At 35.5% G+C, this 25,899-nt stretch overlaps 4 protein-coding genes, 2 long non-coding RNA genes and 1 other non-coding gene across 9 annotated transcripts; 2 read left to right on the top strand and 5 right to left on the bottom strand.

The window, feature by feature from the left end:
- Positions 1-339: 339 nt before the first annotated feature.
- On the top strand, positions 340-3,045 carry LOC114320788 (uncharacterized). Its single transcript, XM_028267852.2, has 2 exons — positions 340-888; positions 2,165-3,045. The coding sequence occupies exon 2, from the start codon at positions 2,299-2,301 to the stop codon at positions 2,875-2,877; it is 579 nt and encodes a 192-aa protein (XP_028123653.2). The 5' UTR covers positions 340-888; positions 2,165-2,298; the 3' UTR covers positions 2,878-3,045.
- Positions 3,046-3,710: 665 nt separating this feature from the next.
- On the bottom strand, positions 3,711-3,782 carry TRNAP-UGG (transfer RNA proline (anticodon UGG)). The gene has a single exon. It is a non-coding gene; the product is annotated as a tRNA-Pro (tRNA).
- A 607-nt stretch (positions 3,783-4,389) lies between these two features.
- Positions 4,390-13,568, bottom strand: LOC145789304 (pantothenate kinase 2-like). Of its 3 annotated transcripts, XM_082920555.1 has the most exons (12): positions 13,259-13,568; positions 12,529-12,573; positions 12,370-12,418; positions 8,606-8,688; positions 8,269-8,385; positions 8,039-8,102; positions 7,590-7,736; positions 7,317-7,475; positions 6,604-6,687; positions 5,605-5,802; positions 5,442-5,513; positions 4,390-4,789 (listed from the first exon to the last, which is right to left on the bottom strand). In XM_082920555.1, exons 1-12 carry the CDS (start codon positions 13,456-13,458, stop codon positions 4,673-4,675), a joined length of 1,335 nt encoding a protein of 444 aa, XP_082776681.1. In that variant the 5' UTR covers positions 13,459-13,568; the 3' UTR covers positions 4,390-4,672. The 3 variants fall into 3 exon arrangements, with proteins under 3 accessions (XP_082776681.1, XP_082776683.1, XP_082776682.1); XM_082920557.1 differs by lacking the exon at positions 7,317-7,475 and having other exon boundaries at positions 13,259-13,506; XM_082920556.1 differs by lacking the exon at positions 12,529-12,573 and having other exon boundaries at positions 13,259-13,505.
- LOC145822738 (uncharacterized) lies at positions 9,352-11,594 on the bottom strand. Its single transcript, XR_014364425.1, has 3 exons — positions 11,481-11,594; positions 10,254-10,306; positions 9,352-9,487 (listed from the first exon to the last, which is right to left on the bottom strand). It is a non-coding gene; the product is annotated as an uncharacterized LOC145822738 (long non-coding RNA).
- Positions 13,569-14,118: 550 nt separating the features above from the next.
- On the bottom strand, positions 14,119-15,037 carry LOC114320798 (uncharacterized). Its single transcript, XR_014364426.1, has 3 exons — positions 14,905-15,037; positions 14,432-14,544; positions 14,119-14,315 (listed from the first exon to the last, which is right to left on the bottom strand). It is a non-coding gene; the product is annotated as an uncharacterized LOC114320798 (long non-coding RNA).
- Positions 15,038-15,150: 113 nt separating this feature from the next.
- On the bottom strand, positions 15,151-16,923 carry LOC145789069 (pantothenate kinase 2-like). The gene is made up of 5 exons (XM_082918357.1): positions 16,885-16,923; positions 16,573-16,726; positions 15,453-15,562; positions 15,262-15,393; positions 15,151-15,180 (listed from the first exon to the last, which is right to left on the bottom strand). The coding sequence occupies exons 1-5, from the start codon at positions 16,921-16,923 to the stop codon at positions 15,151-15,153; spliced, it is 465 nt and encodes a 154-aa protein (XP_082774483.1).
- A 401-nt stretch (positions 16,924-17,324) lies between these two features.
- On the top strand, positions 17,325-21,614 carry LOC145821788 (uncharacterized). The gene is made up of 4 exons (XM_082918356.1): positions 17,325-18,607; positions 20,113-20,509; positions 20,598-21,269; positions 21,381-21,614. Exons 1-4 carry the CDS (start codon positions 17,325-17,327, stop codon positions 21,612-21,614), a joined length of 2,586 nt encoding a protein of 861 aa, XP_082774482.1.
- Positions 21,615-25,899: the final 4,285 nt, after the last annotated feature.

The following is a 25,899-nucleotide window of genomic DNA, read 5'->3' as shown; positions in this document are numbered from 1 at the left end:
CACATCAAAAATTACTTGATCTAACTACAATTCAGAATAATAAGCACTTAAGAGAAATACAATAACATAAAAAACACAACAATAAAGAGAGCGTACAGTTTACAGATCTTAGAGTAATCGCGAGAGAGAATACTGCAACCAGTCGACATCCGAGTATCGGCCGCAACGCAAGTCCTGCATATACATTATACACAACAATACTACAAATCAATAGTGAAAAATAAATATGTATCTAAATATATATACACATTTCAATCCTCATATATATATATATATATACACATTTTAAGGAAAACTGTAGTCAATAAATATACACATAAGGGAAAACCCTGCTAAGGTGGGTTTCATATTGAAGAAACTCTGTGTGTGTGTGTGAGAGAGAGAGAGAGAGCTGACCTATTGACATTGAAAATCCTCCCCTCCAATCTGTGAGCCTTGAGAATGAGATGAGGGAGAGTCGAATTTTGAATTTTGAATGAGAGAGAGAGAGTCAGCTGAAGAGAAAGGTATGGAAGGAAAGAATGTATATCGACCGTAGGATGTGCGCAAACAATCTCAACCATTGAAAGATAATTTGTCTTTAGACATTTTGTGACTGTTGGATTGAATTAATCTAAGGGTTCACATTTTAACAAAGGGATAAAAGTCCCATCACAATTCAAAAACTATACTTCCTTATTATATAGATGTTCACACACACACACAATCAATTCCCAACTCAACCTAACTCACAACCCCAAAACATCTCATTCAACTCTCTTGCTGCTCCTTGCCTCTGCCGCTACTAGCGTTGCCAATAGCTGCCGTCGGTGGTAGTGTCGCCGTCTGTGGCGGTGAAATCAGCGGCCGTGGTTCCCCAAATGGAGCTTACAATTGGGTCTCCGGCAGGTACCAATTTCGGGCCCCCCTCTTCAATTAAGAACTGAATCTTGTTTACGTTGAATCAGAATATGTGAATTGTTTGCCTTCTTCACTGTTTTAATGTTCAAATTGAAGCCACTAAACTAAACTTTAAAGTTGCAATTAATTTTCTGAATAAAATATGCTACTCTGTAAATGTTAATCTAAGTTGTGTTTGTGAATTTTAAATATACATATTTTTTCCCCTTTGATTTTGATGATAGTTTATTAATTTGCGTTTGTGGTTTGTTATATTTTATGAATCAACATCTATTTTAATTTTGACTATTTTAGTTAATTTATAAATTACCTCTTTTTACTATTAGATTCAATTTTTGTAATTTGAATTATATATATATTTTTATAAATCGCCAATCTGTCCGAACCACCAGTTTTAAAATGGCAATTTCAAATGACATTTTTAAAATGACATTTTTCTCTTACACCGCACCGACCTGCACTGCGCACACCCTAGCTATGCCTAACCGATATGCGTATGAGTTTTTGTTTTTTCTCGGAAAATCCATTGTTTGGCAGCTGAAATGAGTTGTATTAAGCCACTAATAGCTCGGTCGTTCTATGTGGATTGTTGTATTAAGTTTGAACTTGTTATCTGTTAATAATCTCTGCATATTTGATTTCTCTGTCTCCTTGTTTTTGCTAGGTTTTCTGAGGATTATTTTTATTATCAGAAACCTATCAAAAGTATAGTACGTTCATGTTTTGTGTTTTCATTTAAGAATAGACATATTGGTGCCAAACACATTACTCTGTTATACAACAAATGGAATGAAATGAAACGAAATTTTTGTTTTAATAAAAGGGAGATGATAACTGTATGTGTGAAAAAATGTATTTAAATATGTGAAAAAAGTGTATAGAAATATATAAAGATTGTATGAGAATATGTGAAATGTGTATTGGAATTCAAACTTTTCTTTTTAATGTTATTTATTCCTTAACGAACACCCTAGAAAGAAGCAATGCAACTAAATGCGTTGTTTTTTACTTTTAGTTTCTTTTCTCTTTCTATATGATAGAGTGGGATGAAATTCCTTGGATTCTTGTTTCTTGGATTTTGATGAATCTAAGTTGTGATATTTATCGTTGTCATTATTCTTTTAGGTAGCCAAATGAATGTTAAATTACCTTATTTTGTTGAGCCATTTTTTTTTTTTTTTGGATTGGGTGGCACGGGAAGGGATATTCTTCTGGAAAAGGTGATGATTGTTTGGCTTATATTTTCTTTTCTTTTCTTTTTCAGGTAAGAGTTCTTTCAATTGCATCAGAAATTAGAAGCTACCATCCCATGGTTACATCGATATGGCAAGTACATAACAAATAGGTTTTATTGACCCCCTTTTCATTCCATGAGCATTTTCACTAATTAACAAGACCATGAAGTTCATAGCACTAGTTAGAACCATTCGTCCCCATCCTACTCTCCCTGAAATAACTGGTCCTTTACAATCTCGATCATTCCAACCTGACTTTGTTCCTAGAGATCCCAAAGCAAGTCCCAAACGGTTCAAATATCCAGCCTTCTACAACCCATATGGCCCTAGACCCCCACCTTCCGATAAAATCATTCAGCTCGCTGAACGCATTGCTTCCCTACCTACCGAAGAGCGTGTTCAAATCGGTCCAACTCTTAGGGAGAGACTCAAGCATCCCAAGATGCAACCGATTTCAGTAGAAGGCATGGATGTGGGTCCCCAGGGAGGGCCGTCCACTGCAAAGGCCGAGGAGAAGAAGGTAGAGAAAATGGCATTTGATGTTAAGTTGGAGAAATTTGACGCCGCTGCAAAAATCAAGGTCATCAAAGAGGTTAGGGCTTTTACAAATTTGGGATTGAAGGAAGCGAAGGATTTGGTGGAAAAAGCGCCGGTTGTGCTCAAACAAGGAGTCACAAAAGAGGAGGCAAATGACATAATCGAGAAGGTAAAGGCTGCAGGAGGAGTTGCCATTATGGAATGAAATTTTATGCTTGTTTTTGTAGTTGCTGCGCTGTGTTCTATCAGTTCCCATTGAGGGGAAAATGAAAATATCAGTTCTTCAAAATTTGAATTGTTCTATGGAATAATTGATTTGACACTTTGCAATGCATATGATTTGAATGAAGTTTTGGTTAAATATGTTGAAGAACTTAGTGTGTAACTGCGAATGTGTGTGACTGCTTCAAGGGCATATAATCAGACTGCATGTAGGTGTTGGGTTTGGAGAGAGTAAGATGTATATATACCATCTCTGAACAGAGTTTTCCTAGCTCAAACCTGTGCCATGGATGATGCTACCAGTGAACTTTACGATTAGACATTATCTTACAAAAGAACAAGTTTAACTTTGTGAAGTTGCAAACAGGAACAGGTATTTGTGTCTATCTATATGACCCCTTCATAAGCCTAACTTAGCCCATTTGTTACCCTAATCTAACACTAAATTCATATTAGCTTCACTAACTTATTTTCATATATATAAATGTATGGTATGTATATTCTTCAGTTTTCTAATAAAATGTTGTTTCCAACAAGGGTGAGTTTCACATACAACTTTTGTCTCACATTTATGTTTCATGATATGAAAATCTTTTGCGTTCATACCACAATTGTTAGCTAACTAATAGGATATTTTCGAATTCTAACTAGTAGGGAATTTTGATTTTTTATTTTTGGTCATAAGAGAGTAACTTTTTTAAAAATAAGAGAAATAAAAGTACAGAAACAAAGTTGGCATTGGCCTACAAGAATCGAACTGGGGACCAAATCCTAATACACATGATAAAAAGATAAAACCAGAGCCAGCAAGGTTTAGGGGCATTCCGAGAATCGAACTCGGGACCTCTCGCACCCAAAGCGAGAATCATACCACTAGACCAAATGCCCTTCTTTTTGTTGTTTTTCTGTGTATTGTTATATTATATCAATTACATTAAGCAATCTCACTAAGAAAATATTGACAATTAATTATATTCATGAATAATTTTATATAATGCAGGTCCATTGTTGTTTTGTCTTCAGAGTTATTTATTCATCGAGATTGTCTTTTAGGTTTTTTTTAATATTTTTTTTATAGCCATATTCTCCATGGCATTGAATCCAGTCATTAAACTATTTGAATGAGAGGCATTGGAAACTATTTATCATTGTTGCATGTATATTGTTGAAATGAATTCACTTCAATTCAAGGGGCAGTCATAAAGAACATTTGTTGAAGGACCAAAAATAAAATAAAATAAAAAAGAATGGATCATGTTTGATATTTTCTAAAACAAAGTGGGATGAGTTTGCTTCAGGTGTTTTATAGTCGTCTTAGCTTATAAATTGTGAAAAAAATATACATATATATTTTTCACCGTTGGTAATTTTGTTTAAAAGCAAAAGCAAGCGTTCAAATCTTGATCACAGCAATTGCAACCAACTGAAGATAATTCAAATGAATTTGTAGACCAAGGGACTGGCCGAGCAGTAAAAACTTGAGAAAACACCGAAATATCCACAACCCATACTTATTTCGAAACCTTTCTGGTACTGTTTTTGAAAACATTATCCTAAATCTTGAAAACAGAAGCACCATAAAGTACAGTGTGTTGTTTCACTAAATTACACATTCCAGTAGGCAAAAAAGTACTAAAATTTGCATGCTTCGGAAATCAGGTAAAGCACGAGGCCAGTGAAGTAACTAAATAACTAAAAATGAAAACAAAAAGATGTAGAAAACAATATGTTAATCCAAAGATTTAACCGTCAAAGACAAATGATTTCATCAAGGTTGATTAACAGAAACTTGATGACGAGCTTTGATCTCCGGCAGGTTCATATCTGCAGACACATTCGTATATATTTCCTTTAATCAACTTTTCCGCCAACCGCTGATTCTTCACCATTGCAAGCTGTAAAAGGAATGTTCTTGTTAGACAACGAGTCTAAAAGACCTTGAAAATCTGCCTTTGGCACTCCTAATGCAGCCAGAAACTTAAAAGGGACTTTTATCACTTTTTTAATTCAAAATTAAACAAATAGTGGATAGACAAACTTTATTCCGAAACTAAGGTAAAACATAATTAGCAACTACATTTTCATACTAAACATGTTTTTTTACTTAATGTAGAACACCATTTGAACAACCTTTTCATGTTCTATTTTTCTCCATGTGTTTACATTTAAGTAAAAAATATTGTTACAATAACGCTTTTCAAGAAAAAAAAATTGATTAATAATCACATTTTATTGTAGTTTGGAAATAAAGTTTATTCGTGCACTATTTGTGGTTAAAGGCCTTCTAAAGCAGACACAGTTCTGAGGCATTTAGAGAGCAACAAATCTAATGCACCAAGTCATCACATTGTTGACTGATGATCTTACGTGTGAGGCCTTCTAATATTTCTACTCATAAAAGGTAGACAAACCCTTCAGTTTTATAGGTCCGAAAATCTCATTAGTTGGACAATTTTCATTGTTAGACCAATTGATAGGAACACGCGAAACCACCAAATGCCTTCTATCCTTGCATTCCAAAAATATCACAGAATGGTAGACTCTTACCTTCAAAGCATCACATTTAAACCGAGCATTGAAGTTGGTATGTAGAGCTCGACCCATCCCTTCCAATATGATCTGCAAGAAAAATTCTGAGTCATATGATCAAGCCAACATGCCTATACATAACAAAACAAAATCACAAAGTTAGAAGAAAACAGCATTGTACCAAATCAGCGTCTTTCGCAGCAGCAGCTAGCTCTGAGCTAACCTGCCTCAAGTCTATGCAGGGACTTCCACAACCATTCTCAACAACCATCAAAGGAACTGCAGAGACGGAATTTTCCTTGGAAGCATCCTGGATGTTAATCATTGCATCCACTAGTAGGCCTCCAGCTTCAGCTGCCCTGTGAATAATGTCACAATGCTGTGGACCAGAGGAATCAGTTTCTTGTGTTGATGGGCAGAGCAAACGAGCCTCCAGAATTATGTGCAGAGGTATAATGGGAACTCAAAGCAATAAATCATGAAGTGGAATATCAAAAATGGCTAACATGGTTCTGTAGTTACATGGGCAAGCAATGTTTACACATCAATTACCTTGAATATTGGTATAGATCAGAAAACTTGTTTCACTAATTAATCCAAATTTCTTTCAGTATTTTGGTGCAACTTATGGATATCACCATGTCACATGGACTTAGGTATAGGTGTCAGGTGTGGGAGTTTATTTAAAGGATGGAAGCCCATCAAACCTCAAATTTAAGAGTATGTGTATTTGGAAAAAAAGGGTCATTTTACATGTTTAATCTATTATGTGAGATTAAACAGTGATAAAATGTAACATACTATGTCAAAAATTACTCATTTAATAACAATCATACAACAATATATACATATAATGATAGTGTTAAATACAAATTTATAAAAAGTGTCCAATGGAAAGTATTATTTATAAAAAATGTCTGATGGAAAGTATCATATATATATATATATATCCCGTACTATATAACATAGGATATCACATAGAACTTCCACATCAGCATAAATTATTAATAGCTACATGTCTATGACACACCAAAAGAAGAAGAAGAAGAAGAAAAATGGCAACATTACATGCTATTTTTAGTTGGTGGGTCTCTTACTAAACTACATCATGATAACTAACACCAGGATTCAGTGGAAGAAAATAATTGGTTAGCATTTATGCATATAGTCCATCACTAACCTCGGCAGCCTCAGCCACAATATCAGGAAGCTCCATAGCAGTAACATCATTTAGTGCAGGGAGTGAGTTTGCAACCAGAACAACCTGTAAAAATATCCTTGTTACTCATGGCAAGCATGGAGACAACACTGTTAAAGAAAATGTTAAGCCTACAAAGTACAAAGTAACACCAATGGTAGCTGTAAAGTTAGTCCTAAGTTCCTTTGTTTCAGGCTCACACCCTAATCAACTGGGCACAACCTGAAAATTCAATACGATGTATATCACATAGTAGCCATTTATCATACATTTACTAGTCATTTCATACGATAAAGTCCAAAATGTCAAATATGTTGTTCAATAGTGTAATGCAATCCTAAGATCCTAATTTCATATCCTATGGTTTTGACAACAGTAACGTGGTAACATCGATCATTTGAACAGCTGGATATGCAATCCTTTGCAAAAAAATCATATCAACTTTCATCAATCATAATGCATCTATATGTCTCCATATCCTCCTCCTCTGTCTCCTCCTGGAGGGGGTGGGGGGCAGGGGAGAGATTGGTGAATCGCATCTTCATGATCCCATTCTCACAATTACCAATAAACCTTTATTAAATCAGACTTCACAAAGTGGAGAAAAGCATTCCTAGATTGGGGTTTCTATTAATATAAACTTCAATTAAAAATATTCAGAACCATTTCATTAACACTACTGAGAAAACACTTACTTCAGTTCCCCGTCGGAGGAGTTCCCGTGCTAGTGGCAGCATTCCCAGGATCACATCAGCACCTGAGTTGTCCACAAAGAGTAGTGCTCTTTTATGTGGTGGAGGTTTATTGTCTCCAGACCCTAACATTCTCTCCTTAAAAAGATCAAAATCATCCACCTAAAATACATGAACAAAAACCTTCTATTGATTATCCAACAATTAATTTGAAGGAAAGATATTCTATTGTTAATGTAATTTTTCCCAAAAGAATTTTATTTTCAGTTCACCTACCCGCCATGGTCTTTGCATCTTTTTGCGACTCATTCTATATATTTCAATAATTGTTCCTTTATGATAGAGATCAACACACGCACGGGATCCCCAATCAAAGATGTTTGCAGCAAGAACACCTTCAATTAGGGTAAGCAGTCTTGTTTCCTGCAATGAAGGAATGCTTCAGACAATCAGTAGAATAATGGTAAGGGTGAAAAACAATGCAACATATTTCCATTTATTTCAGTGATGGGTCCACTCCAATCTCAACAAAACTTTTGCGAGATTCAAATCTTCACACTTACAGTTCCAGTAGTTACGCAGAGATGCATAGTGATATAAGAATTTGATTAGATTAAAGAAAGAACACAGTATGCATTAGTTTCCATAATAAAGCAACTTTCGCTTTCTTCTTCCAATTTAGGGGGTAGGGGGAAGGAAAGAACATGTTTAAAATTTACACAAACCTCATTCATGCTATCAATCTCCATTAGCAGGTCAGGCAGAACAGCAAGTGATGCCTCATTTTCCCTATCACATGCCAAGAAGAGGAAATTAGAGGTTGAATAACCAACAAAAAGATAAGAGGCACGTCATTTTGTGACCAGACACAAATTGTATGTGGTTAAGAATGATGTCACAAACAGGAAGAAACTATATTCAAATAAAAATTAACTCTCCAAATGTGGATGGATACCTTTGTTTTATGCTTCTATAGGCATCAACGAAATAGAACTCCCTCAAGCACTCTTCCCTTAGTCCCAAAAGGTTGGCCAGCCCCAGCTTTCCATATGCAGCAGGCTCCTCCATCAACCTATTTCACAAAATAGGAGCTTGTAATTGAAAATTTTAATAACTGGAACTCATTTATGGAGTAGTTCAAAAACTACTTTTCCAGAAAGAATGTCACACAGTGACAACTGCCAAAAGCTTTTCAAGTTTCTTATACTTTCATGGCTTTTGGTCTACAACTATGATCTATGACATCCTTTTAGATGATCAAATAATGCAATTGTTTATCAGTTTGTATATACCTTGCCAAGTGAGCAGAAAATGCACGAGCGAAAGCATCACCCCGCCTTTTAGCATCGTCGGTTCCACCTTCACTTGCTACTGCCTATATAATTATTCAAGTGCTCCTAGTTATAATCTTAAGAATTTTCTTCACTATTAAAATTTTCAAACAAATACATGAAGAATTCAATTTTAAATTTTTTTTTTTTTAATTTATTTTTTTTTTTAAAAAAAGGCACATTGAGAATATATCAATGAACAATGAAAAGAGAAAAGCTCTAGCACACAAAGGACTTTGACTTCATAAGATTAGCTTGGTTGCCAATTTTTTTTTTTTCATTGCCTTATATTTTACACCTTCAACTGAAACATTATGCTCAGCCTGATTGCCAAGTAGAAGTTAAAGAAGAGAGGAAAAAAAAAAAAAAAACTACGAATATTATATTTAACATTCGAATGCCAACTTTTTATTATGCATTTCTTAGATTTCATTTCAAATTCTAATGTCTTCTTCGTGCATTCAGCTTCACAGATAGGTTTTGTCACACCCCAAATCCGGGCATGACCGGCCGTGGCCCACAGGGACTTAGCCCAAGGCACACGTAAGCCTAAATACGAATCCAATCACATTGAACAACTGAACAATAGTCCAATAATAAATAACCAAAACTCAATCCAGACATGCCACAATTATAAACGGCAAAATCAACCGTAATCAAAAGTCATCCAAACTTATGGGATATAAACAACCCACAAAATAAAATAATTCTAAATAAAACGCAATCACAAAGTATGCACAAAACTCGACAAAGCAACCTAAAAGAAAATTAAATAAATGCCCTAGAGGTCCATGCAATTGAGTCCCCGCTATGCCATGAGTTCACTCTAAGTCCATCTAACACCTGGAAATGGTACACAACTAAGTCAGCTGATAGCTCAGTGGGTAGCAACATGGATAGTAAATACAGTTTTGAAAACAGGGTTCAATTCCAAAATAAGATATATATCACAGAAACTAGATTGGCATACAGTTTGGTAAATACAATCTGTTTCAAAAAGAAGGTTCCACAGATCAACACTTAAAATACTCATGTCTCGCAAGAACATGATAAACGACATTTTTCACTTAAAACAGATTATAACATGAACACCAATAATTTTCTGGGTACCAAGAAAAACAAATAATCTGCCACACATTTCTCAGGCTATAAGCCCCGTTGGATCCAAAACCGAACTAAGAGTCATCCTCAGGGTGGCACCTGGGCCTTTTCTCAAAGACGATCCGATTGAAGGTCACCTAGTTGTTTTTAAAGGTCTTTTCCTTACAATCGTTGAGCACTAGAGTCATCACGGCCCGACCCGGATCTGTTCCCTAGTGGCCAGAGTCACCACACACAGTGGAATAATTTCCCTGGACTAAATACACACATGGTCCCAATAATCAATACACATCAGTTTTCGCAAAACATGGTGGTTCATCATTATAAACATGAGACCAAAACAAATAGTTTACAGTATGCCAAGTTCACACATGTTTCAGAAATAATTTGAATCAATTGATAATATAATAATTTATCAAAACAGTTTAATCTTGAAACAACAATTTAATTTTCCAACAGTTCAGGGTAGGGGAACATTTATAAAAATACGTAGCATGAAACTACTCACCTGGAACGAAATAATGTAATCCTCGAATAGAGTATGAAAGTCCAACTAGTGCCCTGAACCAATATGAAAACTACACGTCACTGCTAATTTAAAAATACTAAAGAATACGAACTGAGTAACCCCAAACTAAAGCGCACTAACACGGCTCAACCCAACTCACCGTTACTCTTAAATATTACCTAAGTTCATGTTCTTCAAGGTCTAAAATCACCCAAGACATAGGTTCCGATCGAAACTTAACTAAAAATAACTTTAAGATAAAACAGTGTTTTAAACTAGTTTTCCCAATCTATTCGCTAACTTTGAAAATTACAAAACCCACTCCACGCTATTCAAAAAATTCCAATAACCTCCAGATATGATCTAATATATCCTAAGTTTCAAACCCAATTGGTTTCACTTGATTTGCTTATCAAAATAATTTTCTACAATTTATTATATCCAAACAGGTTGTTTTCTGCAGCACTTTAAAGAAATTGACGGTTCTCTTAATATACACGAGCAATCAATGCAAGGCCAAAAACATACGAAACTAGTCTCGTAACCGGTTCTGATGACACTAATTTGATAATTTTTGGATTTATACCCAAAGAGAACAACAATCCCGAATTTACTGTTTCGGACTGGTTTCCTGGACAGATTTGAATACCTCAATTTATATGGATTTCGACTCCCAAAAATTATGAAAAAATTCAGATATTCAATTCAATGTGTAATTGATCTACTGTAAAAATTTCAGATTAAAATTCATCCGTTTGATATGGTTTCTTGATTTTTAAAATTTGTGACTTTGTACAGAATTTTTGGACTGAAAATTACACCCAATCTTTACACATAAATTTAGCTCCTCAAGTTTCTTAGCCTCCGTTTGGGAAGTGGGTTGGCTTTTTGGCTTTTTGACTTTTTGGCTATTTTAGCCTGGGCTATTTTAGCCTGGTTTGGGAAGGGCTTTTTGGCTTTTTGGCTTTTTTGGCTTTTTTTGTGAGAGAGGATTGTAATGATTAGGGGTTGGATTTGATGTTTTGTTTTTTGTGACTAAAATAGCCTATTTTGTTTTTTGTGGCTATTTTAGCCCCAAACCCACCCAAACCTTCTTGCCAAACATAGGCTTAATAGGATATCTATATACACAATACATAAACCTACAACCTCTCCATCAATGAACAAAATAATTATAGAATAAGGATGAAGAACAAAAAGAAGAGAAGAAAACCAAGGAGGGCTAACCTTTGATGATCACACACAACACAACACACCCAAAAGTTCTTTGATTGCAACATCTTCTTCTTTTTTTTCCTTCTCTCTAACCCTCTCCCGTGGCTGCTGTTGTTGCCCTATGTGGTGAACAAATAATAGAGTAGGGTTTGTGTTTATTTTATTTTATACTAGTGGTGGGCACACATAGGTCAAATAAATAAATAAATATACAAAATACATGTATAAGTTATATGTAACTCAAATGGTAGGAGTTAACATTGTGGTCTAGAGTTCAAGTCACACCCTCCTCTCTCTCTCTTTTTATTTTTATAATAAATCTTGCCTCTAAATTAAATGTTTTCACCACAAATTTATTTTAAGTTTAAAATTAATTAAAACATCCTCCAATAATATTTAATTTGCACCTTAGAATTCACCACAAAAATATTTGAGATTGTAATATTATTATTTAATTATTTACTTAATTTTTATATTCGGGTTCTCACAGGTTTTATGGGTAAATTGTATTTTAATAATTTACTCCATGAATGTTAAATCACGAAAACCTATAAGGTCCCAAGGGAGTTATTCCATACAGCTTCAAGCGGTGACAGAAACACTTTCATTTTTTCAAACCAGAATATATCTTTTACTCTGAATTATGGCACGATGGCCACTAATGTAGAAAAATCTGAAGAAACTAATGTTTTAAATTCCTTGATGGAAGTTGGAAATGCTGGATCAATGGTAGTACTTGATTAAAATCAGAATGTTCATTCATCCAGATCTTTTCATTAAGGACTGTTGTTGATCGGCAAGTCTAGCTCGTAGATCCTCACTGTTCCTTCATTTGTGATGACTTCAATTTGAGAGAGAGAGCAAGGGTGGTTTGAGGAGGATATGAATGTTTAGTGTATACCTTATCAACAAGGTCTGGTAAATGCTCTGACAGCACAGTGAACCAATACCTACAGCGAAAGACATCCAATAAAAGCAGAGAAATACTTGCAGTGTCAACAATTGCGACTGTATCCAACTATCATAAAAATAAGTAGCAAATTAATAGCCATTGACGCACTCTAGTTCACTGTGATCAGAAAGATCTATAGTGTTGGGCTCGTACCTGTCGGAAAGGAAGTGAATAAATATTAGGCCAAAACATGGTGAGATTACTGACTTTTTGTACAAATTTAATGGTTTATAAGAAATAGTCAACAAATAATTGCAAATTCAGATTCACCCAGGAGTAAATGCAAATCTACAATAGCAACAACAACAAAATATAAAATGAAATAAAATGGAAAAAGCACCCATAATCTCACAATTGACAGCTGGAAGTAAAGGGAAGGCAACAAATATCCTAATCAGAAAATATATCAAAACATAAACTGGTTTTCCATTATTTTCTTGCTAGTGTTTGGATTGCATCAATTGGTTGGGAGTATGAAAGATTATCTTTTTGTCGAGAGAGAGAGAGAGAGAGATTCACAGAGAGAGCAGCAATGTAACAAAAACTTGATTTGAAAACTTAAAATGACTGTTACCATGACGAGAAAGAGGAACTTTATGAGAACCTTTAAGATATAATACCTAACCACTAAAGTAATAAGCAACTAATGAAGACAAGTGATATAACACAAGATATCATTACCAGAATGAAAAATCCAGAAGTACTATAAAGATTTCATCTACATCTTCTGAGCCATTTCTATGGGCTACTAATCCAAAAACAAGGGCCACTAGGTGAAGCATTGAACAAAATTCATAGAACGAAAAAATAAGCAATGCTGCTTTAAGAATTTGCATACGTTTTTGGATCCGCCAACAATGGAAACACCTCCAAAGTGGGTACAAGATGGCGAACACCAACATTTAGATTACTTGCATCAGAACGCAAAGTATTTCCCCTGGATGATGGAACTTCGAAGCCACCAAGGCCAGTGGTTCCTGGTGGAGCCATTGGAACTGGAGCAGTAATCTCAGTTCCCTTCTGCACAAACTTTTCCATCCATGATATCTACATTAACATGCACAAGCTATGTCAAGATTAATCCCAATTATTGTGTATATATGCCAACATGATTGCTTGAAGAACATATTCTTAAAGAACAAATTCTTTCTTTGGGGCCTAAAATTCAGTATGTGAGAATAATAGTGAAGGATATATTCTAGAGAATCATTAGTATGAAAATATTCTTTTGCTTTTATTTCTGAAGTTAATTATTTGAAACTTCTGAAAGACTAGGAAGAAAACTAGAAGCTAATAAATAGTGGGACCCTGTGTGTAGCCTTCTTCTTTTCTTTATCTTTTTTTCCCCTCATTTTGGAAAGGCTTGTGTGTGGGTGGACACTTGTGTGATACATGGACTATAAGGAAAAAGTAACCTACATGAGCAACATTTTAGCTCTCAAACTGAAACATCTTCGTTCTTAAAAAAATAAAAAAAATAATAAAAAAAAAAGAGTGAAACATCTTGACTAATATAAGTATAAAATTAGAGAACACTTATGTTATCAACATTCAATCCCAAAACACATGTATGCATAATCAAGGAAGATTATAGGTTACACAAAAACCAATCCCCCTAGTTCAACACCCAATTCGAATCTGTTAATTTTTAAAAAATCAGAAGGTCAGCCTCAAATTTTGCCATCACACAGCAAATACTTGCCTTTTTGTTCAAATCCCCTTGTGGAGGACCATGAATCTTTCCTCCAATTTATGGTGCATCCATTGGGAACCTTTCTACCAACTGATGGACCATCAAGTCATCCAAACCATGCTTTTCCTAACTCATGAATGCACCTAAAGCTCCCAGAAACCCTTCATGCCTAAAAAACATCGCTTGCTCATTTCCCTTCGACCTGAAAAAAGAAGAATAAGTTCAACTTCAGAATCACAATATAAACCATAAAACTAGGAGAACAATAATGAGACTCCTAGCCTAAATTTCATAGTTAATACTATACTTAGTTGTTACCAGAATTGAACTGCAAAAGAGATTGTGTCCATCGTACAAGCATGACCCCTCACAAACAATCCTCCAAAAAATATCCGCTTAAGCCCAAACCGCAGTGCATTTAAGTAAGATATCTACAAAGAGAAAACTTGTATCAGAGGCATCATATAATAGTCATCAAGCAGTAGGTAGCACAATCATGGCTTTTCTTCTCTCTCTCTTTTTTTTTTTTTCCCTAAAAAAGTTGGGGAGGGGAGGAGGAGGTATCTGACACAGATGCCAAACATATCAGTCATAATGAAAACACACTCTTTTCTCATAATAGCAATTGCTTTTTCCCCATTTCAAATACATCCTTTCTGTTTTCCCCTATCATACCCCCAAAATGATTGAGTTTTAAAATTTCGCCTGGTGTATAACATTTGCAGACAAACATTTTTGACCATTCATTTCCATGTATTGCGTGATAAAAATCTTTTCTTCATGCAACTCACCTGTCCAATTTGTATGAAATCATTCGCAGGAGGGATAGAGAAATATCTTCAGATCTGTAGTCTTGAAGATCCTTGTTTTCAGAAATTGCTTTGCCAAAACTAGAAGTGATTGTTGATGCAGAGAAACCGATCTGTGATTGTAAGATAAATGGGTACTCAGTCACTCTTAACAAAATGACAGGAACAAACTTGAGGCAAACTCCACCTCTGAGACATGAAGGTGACAAAAACATGTACACAACACAATCATTTAACTGTCATTGTCGTTCTAGAAACCTAAGATACATCAAAAAAAAAAAAAAAAAAAAACAACAAATGGCACAAAAATCAAGACTCTTGACGTAAAAGAACATATACCTTCGAGTAATCCATACCACCATAGATGTCACCAACAAGAATGTCTATGGTTCTATTGTCTCCTCGTTGACTCAGCTCCAGCAATTCATCAAAACTGAAATGAAAATAGCTGGGAAACCTCAATTCAAAATCCTACATTTGGAAGAGGAAATTGAGAAATGATACAAAATCAACCAGAAGATTAAAACAACCTCTTGCATTTTGTTAACAGCTTTCCCAACCCCAATATGTACCACCTCCAACATTGGTCCCTCTAACCCACTAAAACTTTCCGTCCCCATCGACCTATCCCAATGCGAAACTAAAAGATTTAGACAAACGTCATAAAAGTTTTTACGATGTCTCAACAACAAATAAAGTGAGAAATGAAAATAGTACCTTGATCACGCTAACACCAGATCCGATATTAACAAGAAGGTATGGAAATAATTCATTCTGGTCACTCTGTACGAACTCTTTTTGACCCTTCATGTGCGTGAAAGCTTCATGATGAATTGCCTACTCGAAGCACCCCTAGAACGCAAGATTTTGCCATACAATAGTAACAAACTTGAGGAGGTAATGAAAAATAATGCATTAAAGGCTAAAAATTCAAAAATAATATCTATATGTGTTTTCCAAATATTGCACACAGTTCGCATTATGACAATCATGAGTTCCTACTACTCTTTCATGTAACATTAGAAAGACAATGCATCATCATTATCATTATCATTTATGAATCTCCTACAATTAAATTAAGCTCAAAGTTATAACTTTTTTATGACAAACTTGAAGCATGATAACAATTAAGTAGATGTATCCTTTCTAAACTATTTTTCATCTTTTCAGCATTGCAGGTGAAATCAAAGAAAACAAAACTCATACTACTTTCCATCAAGAGACTATTATACATGCATATATATATACATATATATATATATATATAGAGAGAGAGAGAGAGAGAGTCTAGGAATGTCAATGTGTGGTAGCATTTCAAGTATCTACTTACTCCTCTATCTCCCAAATTCAAAATTTTTAAATAAAAAATTGAAAGATTCTTGTTAGGTCTGCTGCTATTTGTATTTACAATTTTAAGCTTCAGATAGATTGGGAGAATCCCTGCCAAATCCCTTCCCACACATCCACATATTTTATGGCAAAAATTAAAGAATTATTTTAGTTCCTTCATGCTTGTGCATCCTCCTGCAGGAACAAATTATGTGGCAGATGACTATTTTCATTTCATTTTCACTCTATCACTATTATAATCGCCTTTTTTTTTATTTTTTATATTCAATTCGAAAACCACACATCCACAACCATAATTACCAATGACATTTTCCATTAAATGAACAACAAAAATAAGCATATAATAAAAAACCATGCATAATGAGATCAAAGAAGCAACACTAAAAGCCAAGATTGGAACTCCATTATCAAAACCAAATTTGAAGATCCAGAACTTAGGAAGAACATTAAACAACTGAAAAGTAAATAAATAAATAACAGCAATAATCCATTTAAAATTTGATGAAGAACGTTAAACAACCAAAGAAGAAGACTAAGTACCAGAGGTCCATTTTATATACATCCAAATGCTAACTTTACCAGAAAAAATAAATAATTGTAGTAGAATTGCACCTTGAGCAAGAAATTTGCATCAGCCATGAGACAATTCATTTCGCCTTCCTTGTCTATACTAACCCCAAGCCTTTCTTTAAAGAACCTGAGTTGCACGTTGCTGTTAGATCTATGGTGTTTGTTAACTGATGAGATAATATCAGCATCACCAGATCAAGAGCATCAAGATCATAAACAGAGGAATCAAGAGTTATAGCTCAACAGTTGGTTAGTTACATATTAACTCAGCTCTTGTAAAGTAGTTGTAACTAATTTCAGTTATATAGTTAGATATATAATAGATACATTCGGTTATATAGTTAGATATAGAATAGATACATAACTTCTTCAAAGATATTTTTCATTCTCTATCATAACTTCTTCATGGTATCAGAGCTTCTCAACTCCAACGAGTCAAGCTCCTTCAAGGTCCTTCAATGGCATCTTCTACAATAACAACAATGACGTCTGCATCTTTATCACTTCCAGCAAATCTTGCTCTACTAATCAACAATCTGAATTCGTTTGTCACAATCAAATTGGACTCTACAAATTATTTGATCTGGAAGAGTCAATTTCAAAACATGCTTCGAGCTACAAATCTTATTAGCTACATTGATGGCTCTTCTCAATGTCCTCCTTCACTGATTCATGATTCTAATGGAAATGAGATCACCAATCCAGAATTTCTCACATGGAAACAAGTTGATTCTCATCTGTTATGTTGCATAACTGCAAATTTAACTCCTTCTGTGTTTACATCAGGTCTTCAATGTTCCACAAGTTATGAAGTTTGGACTCTTCTCACTAAAAGGTTCACCTCTTTGTCCAGATCACATATTCATCAACTCAAGAACAAACTCAATCCTATCTCAAAGAAATCCTTATCAATGGAGGATTATCTACTACAGATCAAAACCATATCAGATCAGCTAGCTCTTGTTTCTTCTCCTGTTGAGGAAGAGGACCTAATTCTCGTTGTCTTGAATGGTCTTCCAACAGAGTACAATGCCTTAAAGACAGCAATAAGAGCAAGAACTGAACCAATCACAATGTCAGATTTGTCCTCTCTTTTGTGCTCAGAAGCTTTGCATGTTGAATCCGAGGTGAAAGTTTCTTCTTGTCTTTCAGACCTCACTGTTGCATATTCTGATACCAAAGATCAAGGATCTAAGTATCAGTGTACTTCTGGATTTCGGGGACACAAATACTCCAACTACAGAGGAGGATCTTCTAATAGAGGTGGAAGGTACTTTCATCCAGGCCATTTCAATCGCAGAGGTGGAGTAGGAAGATTTTCATATCCATCACAGCAAAATTCCTCTCATAGTTCTCTGATTTGTCAAATTTGTGGCAAACCTAATCACACAGCCATAGATTGCTGGTATAGGATGGATTCTTCTTATCAAGCCTCTTCTTCATCTTCCTTCAAAACTGGTTTTGTTGCTACTGCACCTACCTCTTCTCCAGCTGCCAATTGGTATGCTGATTCTGCAGCCACAACTCATGTTACTCCAGACCTTAATAATCTGCAGCAATATCAACCATACTATGGTCATGACCAAGTAACTGTGGGAAATGGCAACTCTATTCCAATTCAACATACAGGTCAAGGTATTCTTCCCACTCCCTCTCATCCTTTTAAGCTCAGTCAGATTCTTCATGTTCCTTCTCTGTCCTCCAATCTTCTTTCTGTTCATCAATTAACATCTGATAATGATTGCATAATTACATTTGATGACAAGTCTTTTGCGATTCGGGACAAGACTACTTAGATCCCTCTCTACAAAGGGGTCCATAGTCATGGTCTATATCAAATTCCATCTACATTTTCTTCTCCAAAGTCTTCTCTAGAATCACAGACTACATCATCTCCTGTTGCTTGTCTTGCCACCAGTTCTGCTTCCCTTACAGTTTGGCACACAGGGCTAGGCCATCCTTCATCTCAAAGCTTCATGTACTGCTTAAGCAATATCAGTTACCTGTTTCATCTCATCATAATAAGTACTTGTGCACACATTGTGCTGTAGCCAAGAGTCATAGACTCCCTTTTACTTTGTCAAATTCATCTGTTAATAAGCCCTTATCTCTTATTCATAGTGATGTACGGGACCCATTTTCTTGTTCTAGTTCTAGTTTCAAATTTTCTGTTTGTGGATGAATTTAGCAAGTTTACTTGGGTATATCCTATGTGTTACAAGAGTGATTTCCATTATCTAGCTGTTCAAATTTCGAGAATTTATAGTGTTTGTTGAGACTCAATTTGACACTAAACTTAAAGGCCATGTTTGATTCACAACACTAATAGTGAAGTATTAATAATCCCATCAAATTAGTGTGGTATTAACTATCTCATCCCTACCCCATTACTAATAATCCTACAAATTTGTTGTATTAATTATCCATTGGATTAATAATCCTAAACCAAAATGTCAAAACAAACATAGGATGATTGGGCCCACGGATTAATAATCCTAATCCCATGCTTTAATCCTTCCAATCAAACATGCCAAAAGTGTTTCAAACTCATGGTGGTGGTGAGTTTACCAGTACTCAATTTGAACAATTTCTTAAACAAAATGGTGTTCTTCATCAGCTCTCATGTCCTCATACTCCTCCCTAAAATGAAGTAGCTGACAGAAAACATAGGCATTTAATTACTACTACTATTGCTCTTCTTCATCAATCAGCTCTTCCATTATCTTTTTGGTTTGATGCCTTAGCCACTTCTGTGTTTCTTATAAATCGATTTCCTAGTTCCAAATTGCAAAATAGGACTCCATTTGAGATGTTATTTCGTCACTCTACTGATTTTAGTTTTCTCAAGAGCTTTGGTTGTCGTTGTTTTAGTTGGTTCAAACCTTACAACTCTCATAAACTCCAACCCAGGTCTGTGCCATGTGTGTTTATTGGCTATCATCCTTCCATTAAGGGATATAGGTGTCTTGATCCCCTTTCATTTCAGGTGAGGTCTTTCTTTCTAGGCATGTTTTTGATGTGACTTTATTTCCTCTTGTTTCTCATCCTATTCTTCCTCCCTCTACTATTCCTACTTTATCTCAAATTCATTCTTTCTTTTGGCGGCCTTCTTCTCCATCTCCTTTCGTCCCTCCCACAAATCTGTCATCATTTGCTCAGCCTCCTTCTGTCCTGTCTACATCGGGTCTGTCTGCACCTGTTCTTCCTTCTTCTGCTCTACACTCCTCTGCATGCCTATTCTCTGTCTCCCTATTCTGCCCCTATTGGTAGGTGTTCAGTTCCTACAGCTACTGCTGCTGTTCCTGCACCTGCTGCTGCTGTTTCTGCCGCTGCTAGGCCTACTGTTCCTCCAGCCACTGCTATTGTTTCTGCAGCTGCAGCTGCTGCTGTTGTACCTGTAGCTCCATCTGTTTGTCCCTCCTCTATTCCTATTGGTTCTCTTCAAGTTGATTTAAGTTCTTATGCTCCCTTAGTTCTCTCTCTTAACACTCATCCCATGGTCACTCGTTCTAAAAGCAGCCATCAACTTCATTTGACTGTCTCTTCTTCTAGTGATCCATCTTTGGTTGAACCTCAAACATGGCCTGAGGCTATTACTATCCCTGCTTGGGCTGCTGCAATGACTGAAGAATTTCAAGCCCTTCAATGCCAAAAGACTTGGGTTTTGGTTACTGCTCCCGTTCACAAACATGTTATTGGTTGCAAATGGGTGTTTCGTCTCTATTGCTCGTCATAAAGCTCGTTTGGTTGCTAAGGGTTATCTTCAAGAGGAAGGGATTGACTACCATGAGACATTCAGCCCAGTGGCCAAGCAACCCACAATTTGCATTTTTCTTATTGTTGCTCTTCATTTTAATTCGCAAATCAAACAATTGGATATCTCCAATGCATTTCTCCATGGTATTCTTGAGGAAGAGGTGTTTATGGTTCAGCCTCCAGGTTTTGAAGATTCTTCTTATCCCTCTCATGTTTGTAAATTGGAAAAGGCTCTTTATGGTCTTAAACAAGCTCTACGTGCTTGGTACTCCACTTTTTCCTCATTCTTAATCACTTATGGCTTTGTTAATAATCGATCTGATTCATCATTATTCATTCATCACTCTTCTTCATCAATCATTCTTTTTTTGGTATATGTGGATGATATTCTGATTACTGGGAGTGACTCTGTTCAAATTGCCACACTTATCAAACATATGCACTCTACATTTTCCATGAAGGAACTGGGCAATCTTTCCTATTTTCTTGGCATATCTGTACTACCCACTTCTGATGGTCTCTTTTTGTTTCAACACAAATATGCTTCTGAGATACTTGCCAAAGCTGGGATGACAAATTGTAAATCTTACTTTTCTCCTATGGCTACTAAGGCTTCCTCTTCCATTGATATATCCACTCCCTTTGCTCAGCCTGCTTTATATTGTAGCTTGGTGGGTGCCTTGCAATAACTAACCATAACAAGGCCTGACATTTCTTTTGTTGTGAATCATGCTTGTCAATTTAGGCATGCTCCAACTGAGGCTTACTTTAATATTGTGAAGAGACTTTTGCGTTATCTTCATGGTACTTTGCATTATGGTCTTGTTTTCACCGCTGGTTCTTTAGATCTTCATGCATTTTCTGATGCGGATCGGGCCGGTAACGTGCATGACCACAAATCTACTACTGGCTGTTGTGTTTTTCTGGGATCCAACCTTGTGTCTTGGATTGCTAAGAAACAAAGTACTGTCTCTTGCTCCTCCACTGAAGCTGAATACAGCTTAAGCTGCCTTTGAACTCACTTGGCTTCAAATGCTCCTCACTGAGTTGCATCTTCCATCTGTCATGCCTACTCTTTTGTCACGCCCCAAAATTTTAATTGCTCGGAACATTACCAAAAGCCTTTAATTTAAGTCCCTTTTTATTTTTATTTTTATTTTTGCAAATATCTATTACCCTTGAGTAATAGAAACATAACAATACATGTTCTCTCTCTCAATGAATACAACAATGACAATAATACATGCCAAGCTTCCATTACGGAGCTACAAATAAATAATTACAAACATTAATGTACAAAATTCATTTCCTTCACATCTACAATGAGATTACACATAAGAGATTCATGGACTTCTCAACTCCTCAACTAATGAATCCAAATTCTCTTCTTGAAAAAAAAAAAAAAAAAACAGCGAGGGATGAGCACTAATGCCGAGTAGGAAATCTCATAGTTCTAAAGCAATAACTATCACATAGATAAAAATGATCATGCATGCAGGGTGATACAATATAGTAAGGTGACGTTTTGTAACTTCAAAATATTATACGTAGAGTATTTTTTTCTTAAAACTCCATTTGAACCTTTAAATGCTGTCTCTCATAATTAGGAAGCCATAAATTCTTTTTGAAAACAAGTACACTTAAGAAAGAACGTCATCTTAAATTTATTAATCCGATTCCAAATTATTCCTCATTTCATTTCCATTTTAATATCCCTCATTTCATTTCCGTTTTTCCCTTATACTATTTCCAATTACTATACTCTATAACATCAAAACCCAAAGGATTAGAGTTCAAACATAACATAAGAATAACAAACCCTTTTTAATTCAATTTCTCAATTATTTACAAAACAAAACTCATAATCTTCCCTTATAGTCAATCACAAGCAATCCAGTGAGTTCATCATCACCAACCCCTAATCCAATTACTATTTCATTTTCCATTCTTTCAAATAATTTCATATCAATTACTGGATTCATTAACAAGTTCATGAGTCACACGCTTTACCGGTCACAAGTCGGAAGGAACACAGGACCTCACGCTTTACCGAGTGCTACTCTAGAAGGAAGGCAGAACCTATTTTAAGCGCCACGCTTTGCCAACTCAAATTACGGTGGGAAACGGACCCCGAAACAACATTACATTCCATAATTTTTCTCGAATCATCCGTCATTGTGATTAGTGGGCAAAGCCAACACATCATCCATAATTCCCGTAACACATTAGTTCAATACACATCCACCATATGTTAAAATTCCATTTACAAAACAAGTACACATATGTTTCACCACCTTCTCTATTATCCGTCAAATCATTCATTGTTTTTGTTTAAAAAATATAACAGTACATCCATAGAGGCTAGAGACATAAAGACTCATCTTTAAAGTGTTCATAATTCTTGGATTCAAACTATTTCTTTACTTTTCCATATTATTATCAAGTTTTCAAATTCAATTTCCACAACACATTAATTATCAACTACTACCCATGGCTATAAATTAAACCTCCACTATTAATTTCTTTGACACAACTCCTTCATATAACACCTTCATATTTCACAATATCCTATTTATCATTACTCATACTCATCTTCACCCAACCTAGACTTAACACAATTTAACATAACTCAATGCAATTCAACATAACACAATTAAATTTTTAAATATTCACTTCATTATTTTATCACAAATCTCATATCATCCATACCATTAACAATTCATTTACCCAAATTTGGTTTCATATTATAACATAATTTAAAATATCAACAATAAGAGTTCAATCGCAACTTTTACATAAATTTCCAAACACTTTCAAAATTCAATTAAACTTGTAAATGTGCAATTTAACACCTCAATTTCATAACACTGCTTTCAATTTAAGCAAAACCATCATCTATCTTCATGAACCAAACTAGGTTTTTAAGAGAAATTAAAGCTTTTCACAAAAATACTTTTTATTCCAACTCTTCTATTGCTTATACACCCTAAATTCATAACCCAAAATCATAACCCCACAAGTAAACCCCAACACTTCAAACCTTAAACCTCCAATCTCATGATTTTTCACAATATGCTTAAAAATGTAAATTTTGTATTTGTATAAGGAAAATACCACAAATCTATCTATAAATGAGAGTATTGAAGGAGAACTAAAAGTCCCTATCTCAAGGATCAAGCAAGAAAGCAAGGTTTTGATGAGGTTCCTTCATAAAATCAAAATCCAATTGGTAGCAAAATGAGATCTTTATGTATTCTTCACTTTTTGGTGAGAGATCTTGGCCAAATCTTAGAGAAATGAAAGGTATTTGGGTCGAGAAATCAAGGGTTTTTGGACTTAGGATGAGAGGAAGGAAGAGAGAAAAGAAAAGTGGAGAGAATGATCTAGAAAGGCACTTTTAAACTGCTGAATTCACGCAGTCCGCTCGAGTACAACTTCTTGCGCTCGAGCGCACTTACTTCCAACACAGATACCAAAACTTCAAAAAGGCATAACTCTCTTGTCTAGACTTCATTTTAGGTCATTCTTGGGTCCAAATCGAAGCCTCGGAAACAAAATTTCCAATGGTTCTAGCCTCACATCCAAATTCAAAGTATGGAGAAATAAAAGGATAAAAGAGTGATGGCTATTCATAGGAAAATTATCCAAATCAAAGTTTTTGGTTCAATCTTACTTTGCCATTATGTTACCACTTTAATCAATATCCCAAAATAAAATAAGGAGGCTCTAGATACAATAATAAGAATGTCAAGAGCAATCCCACTAGTCCTGGAAGTACAAAGTGCTACACTACACTCGAGCAAACAGACACAGACAAGATAGACTGCTTGAGCGGCAACTCCTGCGCTTGAGCGTAAATCAACCACTCTCAGAATCTTGGATAGACCTACAAAAGTATTGGGAGCCTCACAAGACCGCTCGAGCGTCAACTGTTGTGCTTGAGCGAAGGAAAAAAAATTTATGGAGTGCTACATCTTTGGTGTGACAATCTTTCTGCTATTAGTTTGGCTTTGAATCTTGTGTTCCATGCTCATACTAAGCATATTGCTGTGGACTATCATTATGTTCGTGAACAAGTTGTGTCCAAGAAGCTTGTTATCAAACATGTTGCCTTTTCTGATCAGCTTGCTGACATTCTTACAAAGCCATTTTCCTCTGTACGTTTTGCTTATCTTCAACGCAAGCTCATGGTTCGTGCCTCTCCTCTTCGTTTGAGGGGGCCTGATGAGATAATATCAGCATCACCAGATAAAGAGCATCAAGATTATAAACAGAGGAATCAAGAGTTATAGCTCAACAGTTATTTAGTTGCATATTAAGCTAGCTCTTGTAAAGTAGTTGTAACTAATTTCAGTTATATAATTAGATATAGAATAGATACATCCGGTTATATAGTTAGATATAGAATAGATACATAACAAACTCTTTCATTGTATAAATATAGAACTTTGTACTACAGATTTTAATCATCAAAGATATTTTTCATTCTCTATCATAACTTCTTCATTAACATAGTAGTCAACCATAATTCACGTAGAAGTGAGGAACCTAACATGTGCCTATGAAGAAAAACTTTCACTAACATGTTTAAAGATAACCTAACCACTAACAAATGATTTGTGGATGCTGCCTTAAGAAGCATGGATATGGACATAGAACATGGATGATTTGTGGATTCCAGTTAAGAGAAATTCTGGGAAGGGTAAGCAAGTAGTTCAAGAGGACACTCATGATGAACCTGGGCCAAGCATGTTGATTTGTGAGGTAGTAGCTTCATCCTGTTGTTGTACTTATTTAGTTTATTGTAAAAGGGTTGGGGAATCTTCTTCCACAACAGTTTTGGATGATTTGTGGATTTCAGTTAATAGAAATTTTGGGAAGGGTAAGCAAATAGTTCATGAGGATACTCATGATGAACCTGGGCCAAGCATGTTGATTTGTGAGGTAGTGGCCTCATCCTGTTGTTGTAGCTGATTTAACTGTTGTAAGGGGTTAGGGAATCTTCTTCCACAGCAGTTCTGGATGGCCAAGGGTGTGCTATTGCTGGCAATACATTGTACGGGGTCTGGCTTAATGGAGGTTGGCATAAATATGCCTAATTTTGGTTACACTGATATTGTCTGCTGAACTGTGTTGGAGGAGGCTCAAGTGCTGGAAGATATTCTTTCTGTAGGATCTAGGTCTATACAAGATATTGGATTAGTTCAAGGTAAGAAAGTTAAAAAGAAACCCCCTGGAAAAGGTGGAGGTGGTAGGAGAGCTAATCATAAACGATGATGAAGATTGGTGCCTGGAATGTTA

Source organism: Camellia sinensis, chromosome 3, assembly GCF_055761805.1.
Source record: "Camellia sinensis isolate YWXY chromosome 3, ASM5576180v1, whole genome shotgun sequence".
Lineage (NCBI taxonomy): Eukaryota > Viridiplantae > Streptophyta > Magnoliopsida > Ericales > Theaceae > Camellia > Camellia sinensis.
Note: the sequence above shows the minus strand (reverse complement) of the source record. Positions and strands in the feature narration are given on the sequence as shown.

Excerpts from the sequence above, each read along its gene's own strand:
- LOC145821788 (XM_082918356.1), top strand. The coding sequence starts at position 17,325 with ATGACGTCTGCATCTTTATCACTTCCAGCAAATCTTGCTCTACTAATC. Across the intron at positions 18,608-20,112 it reads ATAATTACATTTGATGACAA|GTGTTCAGTTCCTACAGCTA; the intron begins GTCTTTTGCGAT and ends CCCTATTGGTAG. Across the intron at positions 21,270-21,380 it reads CTGCTTTATATTGTAGCTTG|AGACTTTTGCGTTATCTTCA; the intron begins GTGGGTGCCTTG and ends AATATTGTGAAG.
- LOC114320788 (XM_028267852.2), top strand. The coding sequence starts at position 2,299 with ATGAAGTTCATAGCACTAGTTAGAACCATTCGTCCCCATCCTACTCTC.
- LOC145789304 (XM_082920555.1), bottom strand. The coding sequence starts at position 13,458 with ATGGAAAAGTTTGTGCAGAAGGGAACTGAGATTACTGCTCCAGTTCCA. Across the intron at positions 5,803-6,603 it reads TTGTGGCTGAGGCTGCCGAG|CATTGTGACATTATTCACAG; the intron begins GTTAGTGATGGA and ends TCTGGTCCACAG. Across the intron at positions 4,790-5,441 it reads TTAAATGTGATGCTTTGAAG|CTTGCAATGGTGAAGAATCA; the intron begins GTAAGAGTCTAC and ends TTCCTTTTACAG.
- LOC145789069 (XM_082918357.1), bottom strand. The coding sequence starts at position 16,923 with ATGAATTGTCTCATGGCTGATGCAAATTTCTTGCTCAAG. Across the intron at positions 15,394-15,452 it reads CTGTTAACAAAATGCAAGAG|GATTTTGAATTGAGGTTTCC; the intron begins GTTGTTTTAATC and ends TTCCAAATGTAG. Across the intron at positions 15,181-15,261 it reads GTGGTATGGATTACTCGAAG|GTTTCTAGAACGACAATGAC; the intron begins GTATATGTTCTT and ends GATGTATCTTAG.